General features: G+C 37.1%; 2 protein-coding genes and 2 non-coding genes across 9 annotated transcripts in view; 2 read left to right on the plus strand and 2 right to left on the minus strand.

Annotated features, from left to right (window-relative positions):
• The first annotated feature begins 1,352 nt into the window (after positions 1–1,352).
• Positions 1,353–12,441, plus strand: LOC107729387 (testis-specific gene 10 protein-like). Of its 6 annotated transcripts, XM_016539869.1 has the most exons (20): positions 1,359–1,423; positions 2,080–2,156; positions 2,282–2,388; positions 2,476–2,631; positions 3,729–3,908; positions 4,150–4,227; positions 4,853–4,867; positions 5,077–5,228; positions 5,343–5,458; positions 5,984–6,138; positions 6,260–6,315; positions 6,459–6,479; positions 7,262–7,430; positions 7,504–7,614; positions 7,707–7,892; positions 8,110–8,277; positions 11,343–11,545; positions 11,619–11,723; positions 11,872–12,054; positions 12,175–12,441. In XM_016539869.1, the coding sequence occupies exons 3-20, from the start codon at positions 2,308–2,310 to the stop codon at positions 12,203–12,205; spliced, it is 2,166 nt and encodes a 721-aa protein (XP_016395355.1). In that variant the 5' UTR covers positions 1,359–1,423; positions 2,080–2,156; positions 2,282–2,307; the 3' UTR covers positions 12,206–12,441. The 6 variants fall into 6 exon arrangements, with proteins under 6 accessions (XP_016395354.1, XP_016395358.1, XP_016395356.1 ...); XM_016539868.1 differs by lacking the exon at positions 2,080–2,156 and having other exon boundaries at positions 1,353–1,423; positions 2,249–2,388; XM_016539872.1 differs by lacking the exons at positions 2,080–2,156; positions 6,459–6,479 and having other exon boundaries at positions 1,353–1,423; positions 2,249–2,388.
• On the minus strand, positions 9,647–9,719 carry trnaw-cca (transfer RNA tryptophan (anticodon CCA)). Its single transcript has one exon. It is a non-coding gene; the product is annotated as a tRNA-Trp (tRNA).
• On the minus strand, positions 10,216–10,288 carry trnaq-cug (transfer RNA glutamine (anticodon CUG)). Its single transcript has one exon. It is a non-coding gene; the product is annotated as a tRNA-Gln (tRNA).
• Positions 12,442–12,988: 547 nt separating the features above from the next.
• cracdlb (cracd like b) overlaps positions 12,989–17,293 on the plus strand; it is a 15,099-nt gene continuing 10,794 nt past the window's right edge. The window contains exons 1-2 of the mRNA XM_016539854.1: positions 12,989–13,027; positions 16,900–17,018. The gene's annotated coding sequence lies outside the window, so the exon portion shown is untranslated. The remainder of the gene's footprint in view (positions 13,028–16,899; positions 17,019–17,293) is intronic.

The raw sequence follows: 17,293 nt of genomic DNA on the forward strand, positions 1-17,293 counted from the left end.
GTAAATCATGAGGTTGTTGCTGTTCCTCGGAGTTTCATGGATCTGATCCGTAAAAACATCTAGTTGTTTCTCTTTGTCTTTAAACAAAGTCTGACAAGAGGCTGATAAAATGTTTGTATCTCCGGTACAATCACAGTCCTCACAGATCGTACATCCTCCGCTCCTGGATTAAAAGCGAAACCTCTCCAAACCTCTCCAAAGGCGTGAAAACGCACAATAGTTTTTGTTTGGAGAAACTATGCGCCTCCTGTGCGTGCGCGCGCCTCCTCTAATCTGGCGTCGCTCACTGTGCGCGTCCACGAGGCGCGGCGATTCTTCGCTGGGTTCGGTGACGCGCCTGCGCTTTACTGTCGCCTGCCGTCGTGGATGTCAACACTTCTCAGCGTTAAATTACACGCAAACACACTGGAAAAAAGAGTTTTTACTCAGTCATTGCTGGTATGTTTCACAAACGGTTACAATGTAACGAGAAGTAACGCATTTAATTAAATGTGAAATTTTGAAGTGGAAGAACTGAGCTATTGTTTTCTTGGAAAACGTACTCCAATAATTTTTATTTACGGCTTCAAAAAAAAAAAAAAACGTTTTTACAGTGTATAGTTTTGAATTTTGAACACAATTAACAGAAGACTAATAAATTATGTATAGTTTTTTTGTTCATACACAATTATATTTATATTTTCCCACAAATTGTGACTCTGGACCACAAAGCCAGTCATAAAGGTAATTGTTTTATTGTATTTATACATTCATACATCTGAAAGCTGAATAAATAAGCTTTCCGTTGATGTATGGTTTGTTAGGATAGGACCATATTTGGCTGAGACACGACTATTTGAAAATCTGGAATCTGCGGGTGCAAAAAAATCTAAATATTGAGAAAATCGCCTTTAAAGTTGTCCAAATGAAGTCCTTAGCTATGCATATTACTAATAAAAAATGAAGTTTTGATATATTTACGGCAGGAAATTTACCAAATATCTTCGTGGAACATGATCTTTACTTAATATCCCAATGATTTTTGGCATAAAAGAAGAATCGATCATTTTGACCCATACACTGTATTGTTGGCTATTGCTACAAATATACCCGTGCTACTTATGACTGGTTTTGTGGTCCAGGGTCACAAATAGTTTTGTTTTGTTTTAGTTTATATTTATTGCACTTGGTTCCGCTTCGTTGCTTCATCTCAACTTCAAAACTACTGAACGTGAGCGTTCACAACTTGTAGTCAAGGCAACGGACGCAAACGGAGGGAGATTGAGCTCTGATTGGTCGCCGCCTCTCTGACTATCTTGACTGACAGGTCAATGCTGTGTTGTGATTGGTCAATGTTGATGTTTATCCCTCCGGGTAAAGAGCTTTAACGTGTTGAGATTTACTTCAACACGCTCGTTTTCCTTTGCCAGAACCACTACAAGAGGTAACACAAGCTAACTTACACAAACAATGCTTTGTCTTCTGCGTTGTCTTTCATGAAAGCAGAATGTATTTGCAGGTTTTATCAATGCGAGGTTCAAATTTACAGTTATTTCGTGTGAATGATTTTATGTGCCTGTGTAATACAAATATATTGGTGTCAGTGCAAAGCACAGTAGCCTACTTTTAGTGGATGCTGTGGCTTGCCAACAATTATCAGTTATCATTAAATATTAAAATGCAATATAATTTTTATGTTATGCTCTTAAAAAGGAATTCAAGTATAATTGTTGCGCGGGACGCATTTTCAGTGACGTGCAAACGTAATATCTCAGTTGCCATGACAACCTGTCGGCGTTGTGGTTTATTTTTATACATTTTGCTTGAGAAAACTTGTTTTTAGTGAGTCGAATCAAGACGTTTCGGTATAAACATGTCGTGATGCTTTATTGAAATGTATAGCTATCAATACCCATCAACATTTCTTATTAAGATTTCTTATTGTGAATTAAGTGACTTTACAAAATAAATGCTTTCATACATAGACCCAAACTAGAGCACAAACTAATGACTGCTAAAACATTTAGTGAACTGAGCACAGGATGCTCCAAAGATGCTCCAAAGATTTACTTTGTTTCATTGAAGTTTTAATTTGATTAGATTGTAGTAACACAGTGGATCCAACAGGTGGCACCAGAAACCGTCAAAACTGGATCAGAAAGCCTGAACAGGTTTAGGTGAGCTGTAGGCCAGAAATGCAACAATAATGTTTTAGTCTCCAAATGTAGCTCTCCTCACATTTTCCTTACAATTACTTGAACAGTTTTAGATTATTTCTCCATTTCTCAATGTTCTGATCCAGCTGACGAGACCGAGGCACTGAGAAGGATGCTGAGGGCTCGTCGCTCTACCAGCCCCGTCAAGGGGGCATCTACCCAGCGCAGTCCCACCAGACACTCACCTGTTAAAGTACTACTAAGCCATCGTTGCAGTCATATCAGTGAGATTAGTTTCTTTTCATTCTGCTAATTATTTTTTATGTCTCTCTTTTTAAAGGGTGGCACGTACGATTCAGAGCTAATGAGGGTGTTACGAGAAAGAGATGAACTACAAAACATGATGGAGAAACACGAGCGGCACCTCTCAGAGATCCAGGTCAATGTTAAAGTGCTCACAGCTGAACGGGACAAGACCAGAATGCACTACCAGCAGGTAGACAGCGCCGAACCTCCCAGAATTCTTCAGGTTGTTGTGTTCATTTTGGGATGACACACATAGAATAAAACAAAGAAATCCGCATGGTTAATTCTGAGTATTGACTGTCTGAGTGTGACTGATATTTAACCTGCAGGTACAGACAATAAAAGATTTTACAAAATTATTCTTTAATGATTAAAATATTATAATTTATTATTTAACACAATGTATTTTTAAACTATGCATCAAATTTGTTTTGATCAAATAAGCTGTTTGATTTGATTTGTTTTGATCAAAAAAGTATATGTATATATTTTATATAAATACATAATATAAATATTAGTAGTATTATTTGCCAGATAACATTTGTTTTGGCTCCACTACAATAACAATATACAGTTAAAAACAATTATTTTATTTTATATTAAATAAATTATTAAATTAAGACAACCGACAATGTATTAATTTAACACAATATTTTTGCATCAAATTTTGCATCCTTTTGGTCGAATGATTATATTTATATATTTTATTAGTATTATTTGCCAGATTCTATTTTAATCATTTTTTATTCATTACAATAACAGTATGCAGTAAAAACAATTATTTAATTGTATATGAATTAAAAATATAAATTAATATAATAATATATATATATATATTTTTTTTTTATTGATTGCTTCCATTGTCCTCATGGATAAAAGCATCTGCTAAATGACTAAATGTAAATATAAATATAGCCTATATATTTATTAGTAGTATTATTTGCCAGATAATATTTGACAAAATTATTTTGGCTTCATTACAATAACAGTGTACAGTAAAACAATGATTTAATTTAATATAAATGAAAATATGAAATTAATAAAACAATATTAATTTAATATTTTAGCATTTTTTTTAGTACATGCATCACATTTGCATCAACAAATAATTATATATTTGGATATTTTATATAAATATATCTAATATAAATACATAATTATTTAATTTTGGAAACACACTTTATTTTTAACATTTTATTACACAGAAGAAAAGCACTGACTAATAAATATATTGCCAGTATTTCACTAAACAATGTGGCCTCAGATGTGCCCTGACTCCCCCTGCAGGCTCAAGAGGAGATAGCAGCTCTACGACGGGAGGTCATGATGTCAAAGGCCGCACGAGGGCCCAAGAGCAGTGTGACTGCACAAAGCATCCTTAAACGAGTGGAGGCCGAGCGAGACGAGGCCACAGCAGACCTCCACCGCATGACCACAGAGAGAGACAGCCTGAGAGAGAGACTCAAGGTACGAGAAACAGCCTGATCTCAAGTACACTGGCTGAACATGTGTGTGCATTGTGTTTGCTTGTATCCATCTTATAAAGATGTTATTTAGGAGTACTAAAGGAAAATCACTTACACACTAGAGTACAGTGATAAATTCAGTCATCTCACTGGGGAGCAGAGCGATAATACCAGGAGCAAGGTGTGCTTTTTTTAGCCCGCTGAGTGTATGTGTGTTCCCTTTGAACTGCACGTCGCCTCAGATCTCTCAGGAGACAGCCATCAGCGAGAGAGCTCACCTGGAGCAGAGGGTGGAGGACCTGCAGGTTGCTGTACTCACAGTAAGAGCTCTTTATTTATAGACTGCTATGGAACAGTGACGACAGCTGTAGATTGAACATACCATGCTTACTATAGTCCACAAGAAAGCAAGATCACAAATGAGATCTCAGTTATTGCTTTTAGACAACAATAACATTAAATCGAGAACAAATGGAGACTTAAGCTTGTAAAACATAGTCTGAAAAATCTTATTTTGAAATAGAACAGTTACTGAATCTTTAGATATAAATAAATAAAACAATTTTGCATGTGCATTTTTGTTGAATGCTATATCTGATGCATCAGGCTTTTACAGAGCTCATTATCCAGGAGGAAAATCACCTCAGAGGCCCAGACTAAGCCAAAATATTTCTAAATTATATATTTAATATATTTTTCAAAAGCCTGAAGCCTTCCTCGAGATTTCACAGCAAAATTACATGTGTACCATGACCTGAATACAGACATTTTTAGAATTATATTAAACAGCCTTGTATGTTTATATTTTTTTATCTAATTCTACCAATAACAAAATACATGTCTGAACTGCTATCCACATTTATTTATGCTATTTATACTTTCTGTATATCAACAGTGGTCTCATTTGTTTCAATTTTTATTTCTTTATTTATAATGCATTTCAAGAGTCAAAATGGATACGTGAGTTGAAACTTAAGTGTATTATGAGTAATACCGTTTTCTTCAGGGCTATCCTACAGTAAATCATGCCAAACAATACCTTAGTATAACATACTGCACTATACTGCACAATGCTATATTGTATAATACTATACTATACTATAAACTGTAGTTATTTTCATGCACAGTTATTGTTATGGACTAGTGTCATTGTTTTGTGTGTGTCCCAGCTGGAGCAGGAGCGAGGGGAACAGAGAAGCAGGCACGCTCAAATGAGGGAGACCATGATGGGTCTGGAGGAGGAAGTTCAAGTACTTGAGCGAAAACTCAGTGCCAGTGAGGAAGAGCTCAGCCGCCTCAGAAATGAGTGCAGCAGCCTCAGGTACACCAAAAACAACAAGATGTGTCCATATTTCAATGCTAAAAGTAGGCTACAGTTTTTTTTTAGTTTGATACTTTTATTATCGATTTCTTTTTTTGTGTATGTATATACCAGACTGGCAAATAATCAGTTGGAAATCTCTCTGTGTGAGAATCAGCGAAGACTAACCAGCAGGATTGGAGAGCTACAAAACACTCATGAGAGAAATAAAATGCTGGATGAAAAGAATGGTAATAAAACTAGATAGTACTGATATTTAATCTGTGCTGTTGTTAATCTGTTTCATTTATTAATCAGAAGATGTCTTAGGTGAAATTATGCAAAGCTATAGGAAGAACAAAAATATACAATACTATTCAAAAGTTTAGGGTCATTAAGATTTTTGTAGAGAAATTAATGCTTTTATTCATCAAGGATGCATTAAATTGATCAAAAGTGACAGTGAAGAAATGCTGTTCTTTTAAACGTTCTGATCATTAAAGAATCCTAAAAGAAATGTTTTTCATAAAAGGATCATGTGACACTGAAGACTGGAGTAATGGCTGCTGAAAAATATTTGATCAAATAAATGCAGCCTTATTGAGTATAAGAGACTTCTTTCAAAAGCATTACGAAATCTTTCTGAGCCCAAACATTTGAATGGTAGTGTGTCATATGTTAAATGTTTAGAATTAATCAGTTGGACAGCTGCAATCATTTTAGTGTTTAAAGGATATTTATGTATCATTGCATCACTTTTCCTTCGTGTGTTTCAGACTCTCTCCTGATGCAGGTGAGTGCTATGCAAGAGGAAGTGAACACGCTGCTGTGTACGGTCTCAGAGCTGGACCAGCACAGAGACTCGCTGCAAGAACAACTGGAGAAAAAGGCAGATCTACTCAGCTCAGCAAGTGACCAGCTAGATGAGAAGGTACTACCTACATTTACACACTAAAACACATATTTTTTCTTTGTATATTAGATTTGCTTGCTTTCCAGTTAGTTAGTACACTTGGTGATATGTGTTATTTTCTTTCTTTCTTTTTTATAAGGAGAAAACCATTAGGAGCTTAAAACTGAGAACCGAGAATCTTGAGACAACTCTAATGTAAGTTCTCTATTAATTTTTACAGATTAACTGACAGTCATGTGTAGTGAATTTGAAGAGTGTGGTGAACAATTCTTTAATAGAAACTTTTCCAAAGTTCTGTATAAAATACAGTTTATTGTATTATTTTCTTTTCCTTACAGTGTGTTATGTTCACCATCCAGGTATAAGAATCATGCTAATGTTGATATATCATAATTAGACTATAGTACATAGTCATAGTTGTTTTTGACTCTAGCTCATGGTTATTAATTGTAGTGCATTTCTCCTTTATATACGTGAACGTTCACATGTTTGGGGTCAGATTTTTTTTTTATGTTGTTGAAAGAAGTCTCTTATGCTTATCAAGCCTGCATTTATTTAATCAAAGATGAAGTAAAATCAGTTTTATTGTGAAATATTATTACAATTTAAATACTGTTTGTAATGTAATTTATTCCTGCGATGGCAAAACTGAATTTTCAGCATCATTACTCCAGTCTTCAGTGTCACATGATCCTTCAGAAATCATTCTAATATGCTGATTTGCTGCTCAAGAAACATTTCTGTTGAAAATAGTTTCTGAGTGTATATGCTGTATGCTGTACGCTATATGCTGCTTAATATTTTTGTGGAAACATGATACATTTTTCAGGATTCTTTGAGTAGACGTTCAAAAGAACAGTAGTTATTTAGAAATATTTTGTAACATTATACATGTCTTTACTGTCACTTTTGATCAATTTAATGCATCCTTGTTAAATAAAATTCATTTCATTAATTACTTTTGAATGGTAGTGTAGTTTCCTCTGTGCATTTGTAGTTTTGACTGCTTGAGTGTATGAGTATGTGATATATTAGTATGCAATGAGACTCTTACATCCTAAAATGTACATGCTGCATTTCCTCAAATGATTTATGAGTGACTATGAAAATGAGTGGTGTTGATGTGACTTCCTGTCCGCAGAACTCTGAGGGAGACCATAGCTGGCAGAGAAAGAGAGCTGGATGTTCTGAAGAGGAAGCTGACTGACTCTGAAAGCGAGATGGGCACAGTGATTAAAGTCAAAGACGCCACATTACAAGAGAACGGTCAGCTGAGGGACGACCTTGACAAAGCACGTCTGGAAATTCAGGTACTGTAGCAAACTGTTTTATGCAAATTCATTGCAATAAACAAGGTAACAAGACCTCCAACTTTATTTTCAGACTCTACAGCTCAAGCTGGATGAAGCTAATGAGGAAATAGAAGACTTGCAGAAAAAAGTCCAAGTTCACATTGCTGACATCTTACGCACTGAAGATCTGTTGTCTGCTAAGGTGGAGTCATTTAAAAAAAAAGGGTGTTAAAACAGACAACAAGCATGTCCTGTTTAGAGTGTTCTTGATTGTTCTTGTTTGTTGCTCTTTAGGAGCGGGAGTGCAGAGAACTGCAAGAGTCTCGAAGGAAAGCAACTCTTCAGATGGAAAGCTGGGAGGAACAGGCCAGACACGATGAAACCATTGTCATCGAACTCCGTCTTGAGCTTCACAACTCTAACTTAGAGATACTTCGACTCAAAGAAAGAGCAGACAGCCTGGAGAGCAGCCTGCAACAGGTCACTTGGCCATCATGTCTGTGTTGGTTAATATGCAGGAGATTCTCAACGCAACCCAAATGCTCACTACAAGACCGAAGCTCATAAAGTTTTCGAAGCCTCATATTGTAGCAAACCCATAGAGTGTGCCCATCGCTAATGTTCATCAGACTGGTAGTGTGCACTTGGCTTTAGTTAACTAAGTCTCTCATAAATTGTGGTTTGTTGCTGTGCCCAGGCACTGAGTGCAGAGCGGAGTTGTACTAGTCAGCTGTCTCAGCTGAACCGAAAGATGATTCACATGGAGGAAGATCTGCGTCAGGCCCAGACTGAGCGCACACAGGTGCAGACTGACCTGGAAAAAACACGGGAGCTCTGCGTCAAACTGGATGTCAGCAAAGAAGCTGTGAGTGCTTAAATTGGTTTATAACAAGTAGATTTTTTGTATATTACCTGCTTGATGCCAGGGCAACAACTGTAGGAATGAAAACACACATTATGCAGGATTAAAACACATTATTCAGCGCTATAGAATGAAGCTTTTTTTTTTTTGTAGAAAGACAAAGCATATTTTACGTTTTTATAGACAAATTACCATAGATGTTTTTGCAGCACTGCAAACATGACCAAGGTAAGACGCCTACCTACAATCCCCAGCTCTAAAAGCAGCATCTATTAGGTTACTGGGCCTTTTACTCGGGTTGTATTCACTATTAATTGGGTTTGGGTTTTTTGTAGAAACACAAAGTACAGTTTTTTTTTAAAAACACAACTGTAGAATTTGTGCTGCACTTCAAACACAATCTAGGTGGGGCTTGAACCCACAATCCCAAGCTTCGGAGCTCTGCTTTTTCCATTAAGCCACTGGGCCTCTGGCTTGTTTGATATTCACTCTTTATTGAGTCTGGCTTTTTGTAGAGACACAAAGTTTTTTTGTAAACATATTGCTGTAGAATTTGCAGTTCTGCAAACATGACCCAAGTGGGACTTGAACCTACAATCCCCCGCTCTAGAGAGTGATGCCTTATCTGTTAGGTCACTGACAGTGCGTTCCAAACGGGATATATCACCCTCCGAAGGGCACTTCGGAGTGAAAACAATCATGGCCGCCATATTGAAGGGTCGTTCCAAACCGAAGTGCTCAAAACTGGCCACTTCAAAAGGCCCTTCGGAATGAAGGATTTCGCAGGGTACAACTGATGGACACTTCGGGCTCCCATGATCCTTTGCGCAGATTCTTTGCATGATGACGGCGCCTCCGTGTGGGCACGTGATGATGACGCAGAAGGGCACTTCAAGAAACAGTTGTTTGGTCCCCTACACCCTTCAACCCTTCGAAGCTCTCACTCTGGAGGGTAAAACCCTTTGAAGGGATTAGGGCATAGGGATGAGCCCTTCCGAATGGAACGCAAGAAGCAAAACTCTTGCAGGTTTTTTTTTTTTCCCTAGAAAAAAAGAATTTTTCATAGAATTTGTTTAGCACTTCAAACATGACTCAAAACTCACAATCCCCATCTCCGGAAGGTGATGTCATTAGGCCTCTACCAGGTTTGTGTTCACGCTTAATTGAGTTTTTATTTTTGTAGAAACATAATTTTTTGCACAAACACATTTTTGCAGAACTACAAACACATCACAGATGGGACTCAAACCCACACTCTCCACCTCTGGAGGCTGATGCTATTAATTTAGTTTGGCTTTTTGTAGAAAAATGATGCACATTAGATCTTTTTTTTAAAACAAACTTCCCTGGAAACAGTGCAGCACAGCTCACTTGACCCAGGTGGGACTTGAACCCACAATCCCCAGCTCTGGAAGCTGATACCTTATCCATTAGGCCACTGGGCCAATTGTTTGTGTTGTATTTGCTATTAATTGAGTTTGGCTTTCTGTTGAAATACAAACCCACAATCCTCAACTCTGGCTTTTTGTAGAAACACAAAGACATTGTAAAGCACTTTTTTTAAACAAGTTACTGTAGAATTTTTTGCAGCACTGCAAACATGACCAAGGTGGGACTCAAACCTACAATCCCTAGCTCTAGAGGCTGATGTCTCATCTATTAGGCATTATATTCACTATTAATTGATTTTGGCTTTTTGTAGAAACACAAAATACATTCCAAGTTGGGTTTTTAAATTTTTTTTAGGGCAATTATCATAGAATTGTGCAGTACTTCAAACGCGACCCAGGTGGGACTCAAACCCACAGTCCCCAGCTCCAGAGGCAGTTGCTTTAACCATTAGGCCTCTACCATGTTTTATGTTCGCTCTTAATTGTGTTTTGGCTTTTTGTAGTAACACAAAGCACAAGTCGCTGTACAATTTTTGCAGAACTGCTAAAATGACCCAAGTGGGACTTGAACCCACAGTCCCCAGCTCCAGAGGCTGATGCTTTATCCATTAGGCTACTGGGCCTCTTGTTTAGGTTATATTCACTATTAATTGAGTTTGGGAATTGTAGAAAAACAATGTACATTAGAACTTTTTTTTTCCTTTTTAACCAAATTACCATAGATTTTTTGCAGCACTGGAAACACAACCCAGACGGGACTCACCCACAATCCCCAGCTATCCATTAGGCCAATGGGCCTCTTGTGCAAGATATGATAAATAATCTTAGACTTCCTTTTGCTGAACACAAAGCAAATCTGTATTTAAACCCATATCAGACACTGACACTGTGGTTCTTAATCCTGGTCCTGGGGACCCCCCAGGTATTTTGTAGCACTGAAAATAAGACCCAGGTGGGACCCAAACCCACAATCCCCAACTCTGGAGGCCACTGGGGCTTTTGAATGTGCCTTTTTGGCTAATCTCAACCTCAAACAAATGCAAAATGGATTTTGCTGAAAGACTAAGGATAGCTGTAGTTGTTATTGTAATGTTATGCTTTGAACTCACATTCCCCACCATCAGAGATTAATGTTTCAACTTTTCAGATGCTGCAATGGGAATTCGACCTTTTTTATTCAACTAGTTCCTAATTGAGTAACTTTGGCTTTTTTGCTGAAAGATGTAATATATTCTAAAGTGTTCTAGTTTGTTAACAAACTATCATAGAGCATTTGTAGCACTGTAAACACAACCCAGGAGGGACTCAAACCCACAATTTCCAGCTCCAACAGCTGATGCCTTCCCCATTAGACCACTGGACCTTTTGCACCTGAAATTTTGGTAATCTCAGCCTCAGATTCTCAGATTGGTGAGACCCTTAGAACATCAGCCTAAAAGCATCTGCTAAATGATTTGATGCAAATAAATGTAAAGATTTTAAATTCTGAGCAATTTCTGGGAAGAACTTAATTTAAATTAGATATTTAATTTCTTAAATGTTTTAGGGTTTTATGCATTTAACGTTGGTTTTATGCGGAAACCAAATTGCCTTCGAGAAATGAAACAAGGACAAACTGAACTGAAATGTAAATAAATGACTAACACAAATGTCTATGTGCTTGTACTGTACATACAGGTGCAGCGTGAGCTGGAATCATGCCGCTCTGAGATTGAGCTGTTACAGAAGCAGCTGAGCGGTGAACGTCTGTCTGTTCAGACTTTGGAGAGCTTGCTGGTGTCTTCACGAGAAAAGGAGTTACAGAGGCAGCTCACCTCTCAGGAAAGACAGACCGAAATACAAATTCTCAAGGACAAACTCAGCATGGCTGACAGCAAAGTGTGAGTTTAGCACGTACACATGTCTTTCTTTCTGTCTTCGTCTTCCACTTACTGTCTTCTTCCCTGTCTCTAGGAGTTCTCAGAGTAGGCAAATGGCTCAGCTGAGGACACGATCAACCCAGCTGGAGGCAGATGTTGAGATGACCAAGAGACACCTGGCCACTGAGCGCTTTGAAAGGTGAGATGCAAACCTTAAAGGGACAGTTCAGCCAAAAATGAATTTACTCATCCTCATGTTGTTCCAGTTCCAGCATTGACTATATTTGTTTATATGTGGTTTGAACAGTAAAGACTAAGGATTTTAATGTCCTGTCCGTGTTTATCAGGGAGCGTGCAGTACAGGAGCTGCGCAGGCAAGGGCTCTCAGCTATTTCTCCCGTACTCTCCTCCACTATGCGCTGCTCATCCACGTCCCGTCATCGCTCTCTGAGTCCTCACAGATCATTGTCTCCAGAACGCTCTCATCACAGCACACCTGACCCACCGCTTGTGTCACATTACCCTGACAGGTGCTCGCCAGTGGCGGATTTGTCATTCTAGATTTAAATAAGTAGCAAGTGGCCATGCTGCTTGTTTGATTCAGTTTGTTCGTTAATTTGTAATATTTTTATCTGTTTATTTTTTAACAGGAGTCTGACTTTCAGGGACCTTTATGACTGAGAAGATCTCAATACTGTAATCTTCCATATTTTGGCTGGCGTCATTCATTGATTTGATCTGCTTTTGTCTTTGATTCTGAAGACAATCAATAGACTTGTATAAGATCTTATAAGATTTACCGTGACATTGGTCATGTATTTCAATAAATCAATTGTTTACTGTGATTTTGACTGTTTTGCTGAAATTGTTTGACATTGACACGCACACAGTAAAGCTGTAAATAGTTTTGGAGGGGTTTCATGATAATGGCTTTTTATTTCTACAAAAATTTTGATTCTGCTTGATTCATTTTAATATAATTTTTATTTATTTAGAGTGTAGTTTTTTTTTGTATTACCACACCTTGCCAGTGCTCTTGAATAAACATCTCCATGTTTCTGTGCTGGGATGTTTTTTTTCAATACGTTACTGCTAAACTACTTATTTAATCATTTATTTCGTTGTTTTTTGGTCATTGATTTCTTAGAATCAATATCATTTTTGTGTTTTGATTTTTTTGTTTATCCTTGTGATCTGTTTTGTTTTATTTGTTTTTCAGTTTGCTTGTTTTGCTAGGATAATGGTAATGGTAATCTTCCTCTTTATAATCGCTCCAGTTCATTGAAAAACAGAAATAAACGACAAGCAGAAAAGGAAACCAAGCAGTGTAATAATGCTCATTAGAAGAAGCGCACCTGTACGCCTCAGCACGCAACGTGTGTCGTCATCACGTGGGTGTGGCCAATCACGTGCGTTCACTGGTGTCATTGGGTCTCAGAGCTGCGCGCTTTTTGTTGATGATCTAAGCGCAGGTGCGCACTTCTGCATCTTCATTTCGCAGAGGTAAGGCAATAATATGATGCTGCTTTAATTATCTATCTATCTATCTATCTATCTTGTATTACTTCATGAGTCAAATTTAGGCACTCTTGTATTGTAAAAACAACTTTCAAAAGGCCATCCTCAGAAGATAAAAAATTATATTTGTCAGGAAACCTTGCAATGAAAGTAGGCTCAGAGATTTGAAAAGTTCCTCCGATAATTTTAAGCCTCTGTGAAATAGAGGTTTCGAATGAATAACTGTGCATCAGACGCATGTTCACTGTTACTGTATGATATCATGCACTTGTTATGGTAGTGTGCATTAGGTAGTAGATGATTATAAGACACATGGTTACTGTACATGGCTTGTGAAGTGCACTTCAACTTTAATGACTGACGTGTAACTTTATAACAATATATACCAGCAACCTACAGAGATAGGCCTGTTCATTTTTAATTTAAGATGTATGTAATGTACATGCAGTATAATTCCTTTGGTACGGCTGTTTATCAAGGCATCATGTTGTGATTGATCTCCTACATTTGTGTTAAAACAGGTGTGGGATGTTTTCTAGGAAGGGAAGTATGTGTCTAGCTCACATTAATTGTAATCCAAAGGTCAGTTCGTTTAAGATGAAAGCAGCGTTTAGGAGGGGTAGTGTATCTTCAAAACACAGTTAATGTTCAAGCAGATTAGTCACTCTCTCTGTTGAGAAGTTAATGTTTGCAGAACAAACTGTCATGAAAGGAAAATAGAGTCATATGGAACTTCAAGGATAAAAGTGAGTGAATAAATCTTATAGAGTGACCACAGACATAGAGTGACCACAACAGCAATGAGACGTTTCACTGTTTGCATTACGCCGCATGTCTAATGCCACTCCAGACCCAAAACATACTATTTTGCCCTATGTTATATTTGTTATCTTTTATAGGCTGCCAGCTAACAGGAAAGTTCCCCAAAATTTGACAAAGAAAAATTTTTATTGTAAAATTTGTTCAGAGTCGTCTCTTTAAAATATTCTCAAAACATTAACAAAAAATGATTTTAATTTAAAAAAATGTCAATTTATTCATTATTTACGGACTTTTCACTTTCATAACATGATGGAACATTAGCAAAAAGTTATAGAGCAGGGTACTTGTTTCAGAACATTCAGAGAACATTCAAAAGTAATGTGCCCATAATGTTTGCATAATTATAAAATGGAACATTTTCTTAATATTGTCACTAATGTTTGCATAACCCAGAAACAATGTTTTTAAAAGGGTCATTTTTAACATTCAGAAATACTTAATGGGATCATTATCAAAACATGCTTTTGTTAGCTGCTTATGCTATTATATGTCTCATAGACAACCTGAAAAAAGCATAACAAAAGATTGTCAGGGGATTTTAGTGAATGAACTGAATGTAGCACAGGCTGTACAGTGTACAAAGATGGGCAGATTGCATTTCATCTGGGTAACATGGTACTTGAATTGAGGCATTCATACCTGAAGAAAAGAGAAGGTAGAGTCTAAAAGAACGAAGGCAGAGAAAGTGCGTTGCTGTGAGAGGGATGGCATTACTGGAGCAGTCTCAGGGTGTTGGCTTACATTAGGCCAAAACAACTGGCTGCCAGCTACATAATGTTGTCTCCATCTTTGGTTGCTTATAAAGGAATAATGTAGGGTCTTTAGGAGCAGACTGAAAGGTCGATTAAAACTAGTTGACATTCGCAAGTTGTGTAAGCTGTTGATTCAGAGCTTATTTTTGGAAAGGTCTTCTGGGAAACTCCTCCGGTGTCACCTGCACTGTTTGAACGTAAGCTAACCTGTCTGAGGCAAACAAGATGGAAAGTAAATTATGTCACACAAAACTCTTATGTCCTCGTAAATCAAAACTCATACAGCCTTCATCAGAAATGTCCCTTTTCCCTCTTTTGAAGTTGTAATTATGCGGTTGTTGTGTTTGAATGCTTTGTTGTCAGAAAGAATAGGAATAATGGAGGATGCCAGATTTCTTGGGGAAATCTAAGTCTTTAACCAAAGTGTACTGAACATTATTCAACATCCAAACGAAATTTGAATAAAATGTAGCACCCCATTCATTGTCAGCCATATAAATGTTGCTCTAGACAGTCTGGGTTCAGGAGTTTCGATCAAATAAATGCAGTTTCACAATGTAAAATACATACAATATGCATCAAACAGTTATTTCTATATGTAAATATGCTCGACTGTAACAGCATGAGAAAGCGATGCATTTGTTGTGGAGAAAATGAATAAAGCTTAACAGTGACTAATAGTTCTCTCCCTCTGCCAAGTTTCTGGCCTGTCCAGTTTAGAAGCTCAGGCATCAAAATAATCTTTTTCCCAGTTTCCCAGTCAGAAATACAACTTGAGAGCCCGTTCATGTACAATTTACGACTAGAATATTCATGATCATTCCAAACGCATGCAAAAGCAGCATTAAACTCAATATAAATGTGTTGAGACTGTGTTGGGACTTTATACACACATATCTCAGCATTTTGCTTAGTTTTTAAATCAGTGTCTGTTTTAGTGCACTCTGGGCCACTGAGATATGCAAATACAAAAAAGCACCTGGCATGCTCAAACCTGCAGTTTTCAATGTCAATACTGGAACAGGACAACAGCTTATGAACTAAATTACATTTTTTAATTAAATTTACCTTGGCCAAATCAAGAGTAACTAACTACAGAGGGGGGTGGGATGTCATTGTTTGTTGGCATGCATCTGGACTGAGAAGAAAATTGATGCCAGCTTTTTAATTAATTTAACATGACATGTCAAAAGTCTGAACAGCAGTCCACAACATCATCCTATTCGCTGGTGATCTGTAGTTGAAGGTGAATGTTTAACTGCATCCCAGAGAGGCTTCGGTGAGTTATTATCTGACAAGCCAGGAGGCCAATTCAGATTTTTCAAATCAATAAAATAATTTTATTATAGAAACATCATAGGCACAAGTGTAAAAGTATAACTCAATGTACACGTGTTGTCTTAAAATGTCACTACAATATAAGTTGTATAGACTATATAGTATATATTATACTGTAAACAGTATATACATAATACATATTATAACATAAGCATACAGTATACACTGTGGACAAAATGTACAAGTACTTACCAGTGTAATAGTGAAATGGTTTAAGATTCAGGTTTTTGTCTCTAGGAGACATTTGTAGCTTGGTAAAAAGCCATGGCCTAGTTTCAATTCAACCTATTCAAATTCTAAACCACTATGAATGCTCTACCTACAATATGGTGTTCAGATCATTTCTCATTTCAGAAAATGACCTGGAATTTCATTTTTTCATGGCAATTATTAAAGCCAACGATCACTTTAATATTTAGGTGAAAAGCCACCTGCCTACAGTAATTATTAACTGTATTATTAACTGAAAAAGATGCTTTAGTAAGAGCTTTTACTACAGATCGTTGAGTTTTTAGAGGGACTTTCCTTGAGTTCAAAGAGTTGACCAGGTCAGGAAGGTGTATGCAAATAGACAGAAAATAATTTAAAGGAATAGTTCACCTAAAAATAAAAAATTCTGTCATCATTTACTCACACTTGTGCCAGTCCAAACCTTTATGGGTTTCTTTCTTCTGTGGAAAGCTAAATTTAGCAGTACATTGAGAGTGAATGGGAATGGATTGTTGTCAAACTCCAAAAATGACAAAAAAAAAATCACCATACCTTAAGTAACCAATGAGAAGATCCCAGTCAGTTTTACAACATTTAATTTAATGCCCTCACGTCCTGCTGTTACTACGAAACTCTTTGTTGCTGCTCTCTCTCTCTCTCTCTCTCTCTCTCTCTCTCTCTCTTTCCCTAACTCTTTCTACCATTCTATAATCCCCTCTTGAACGTCATTTGCAGATGGCAGTGATCTAAAACTATCAAGGACTGAGTGAAGACCACCACAAAAAAAGCCAAAGAAGAAAACAAAGGAAACTCTCAGACGAGGAAGATCATTCTGCATCAACTTAAAGCTTCTGGTAAGTTTAGAAGTTTCTATTTAATGTTTTTGTTCATTTTTCATTTTACAACCAAATTTAGGAATGTATTTCCTTAGTAATGAAGTGTGAATCCAAAATCGGTTAAAAAGAACATTATTTTGTGTATTTGGTGTAATGAAATGTGTTTATGCGGTTTAAGGTAAAAAAAACACATTATTTTCCACATACTGTACACTATTGTTTCTCCTCTATGCCCCGCCTTTCTGAAACGCGTCGATTTTTACAAAGCTCATCGGTCTGAAAAGCGAGGTGTG

This window comes from Sinocyclocheilus rhinocerous, unplaced genomic scaffold (genome assembly GCF_001515625.1).
Source record: "Sinocyclocheilus rhinocerous isolate Xijiao unplaced genomic scaffold, SAMN03320098_v1.1 scaffold1148, whole genome shotgun sequence".
Classification (NCBI taxonomy): domain Eukaryota; kingdom Metazoa; phylum Chordata; class Actinopteri; order Cypriniformes; family Cyprinidae; genus Sinocyclocheilus; species Sinocyclocheilus rhinocerous.

Coding starts and splice junctions, on each gene's coding strand:
- LOC107729387 (XM_016539868.1), top strand. CDS start 2,308: ATGCTGAGGGCTCGTCGCTCTACCAGCCCCGTCAAGGGGGCATCTACC. Junction 7,615..7,706: donor AAGATCTGTTGTCTGCTAAG/GTGGAGTCATTT, acceptor GTTGCTCTTTAG/GAGCGGGAGTGCAGAGAACT. Junction 8,278..11,342: donor TGGATGTCAGCAAAGAAGCT/GTGAGTGCTTAA, acceptor CTGTACATACAG/GTGCAGCGTGAGCTGGAATC.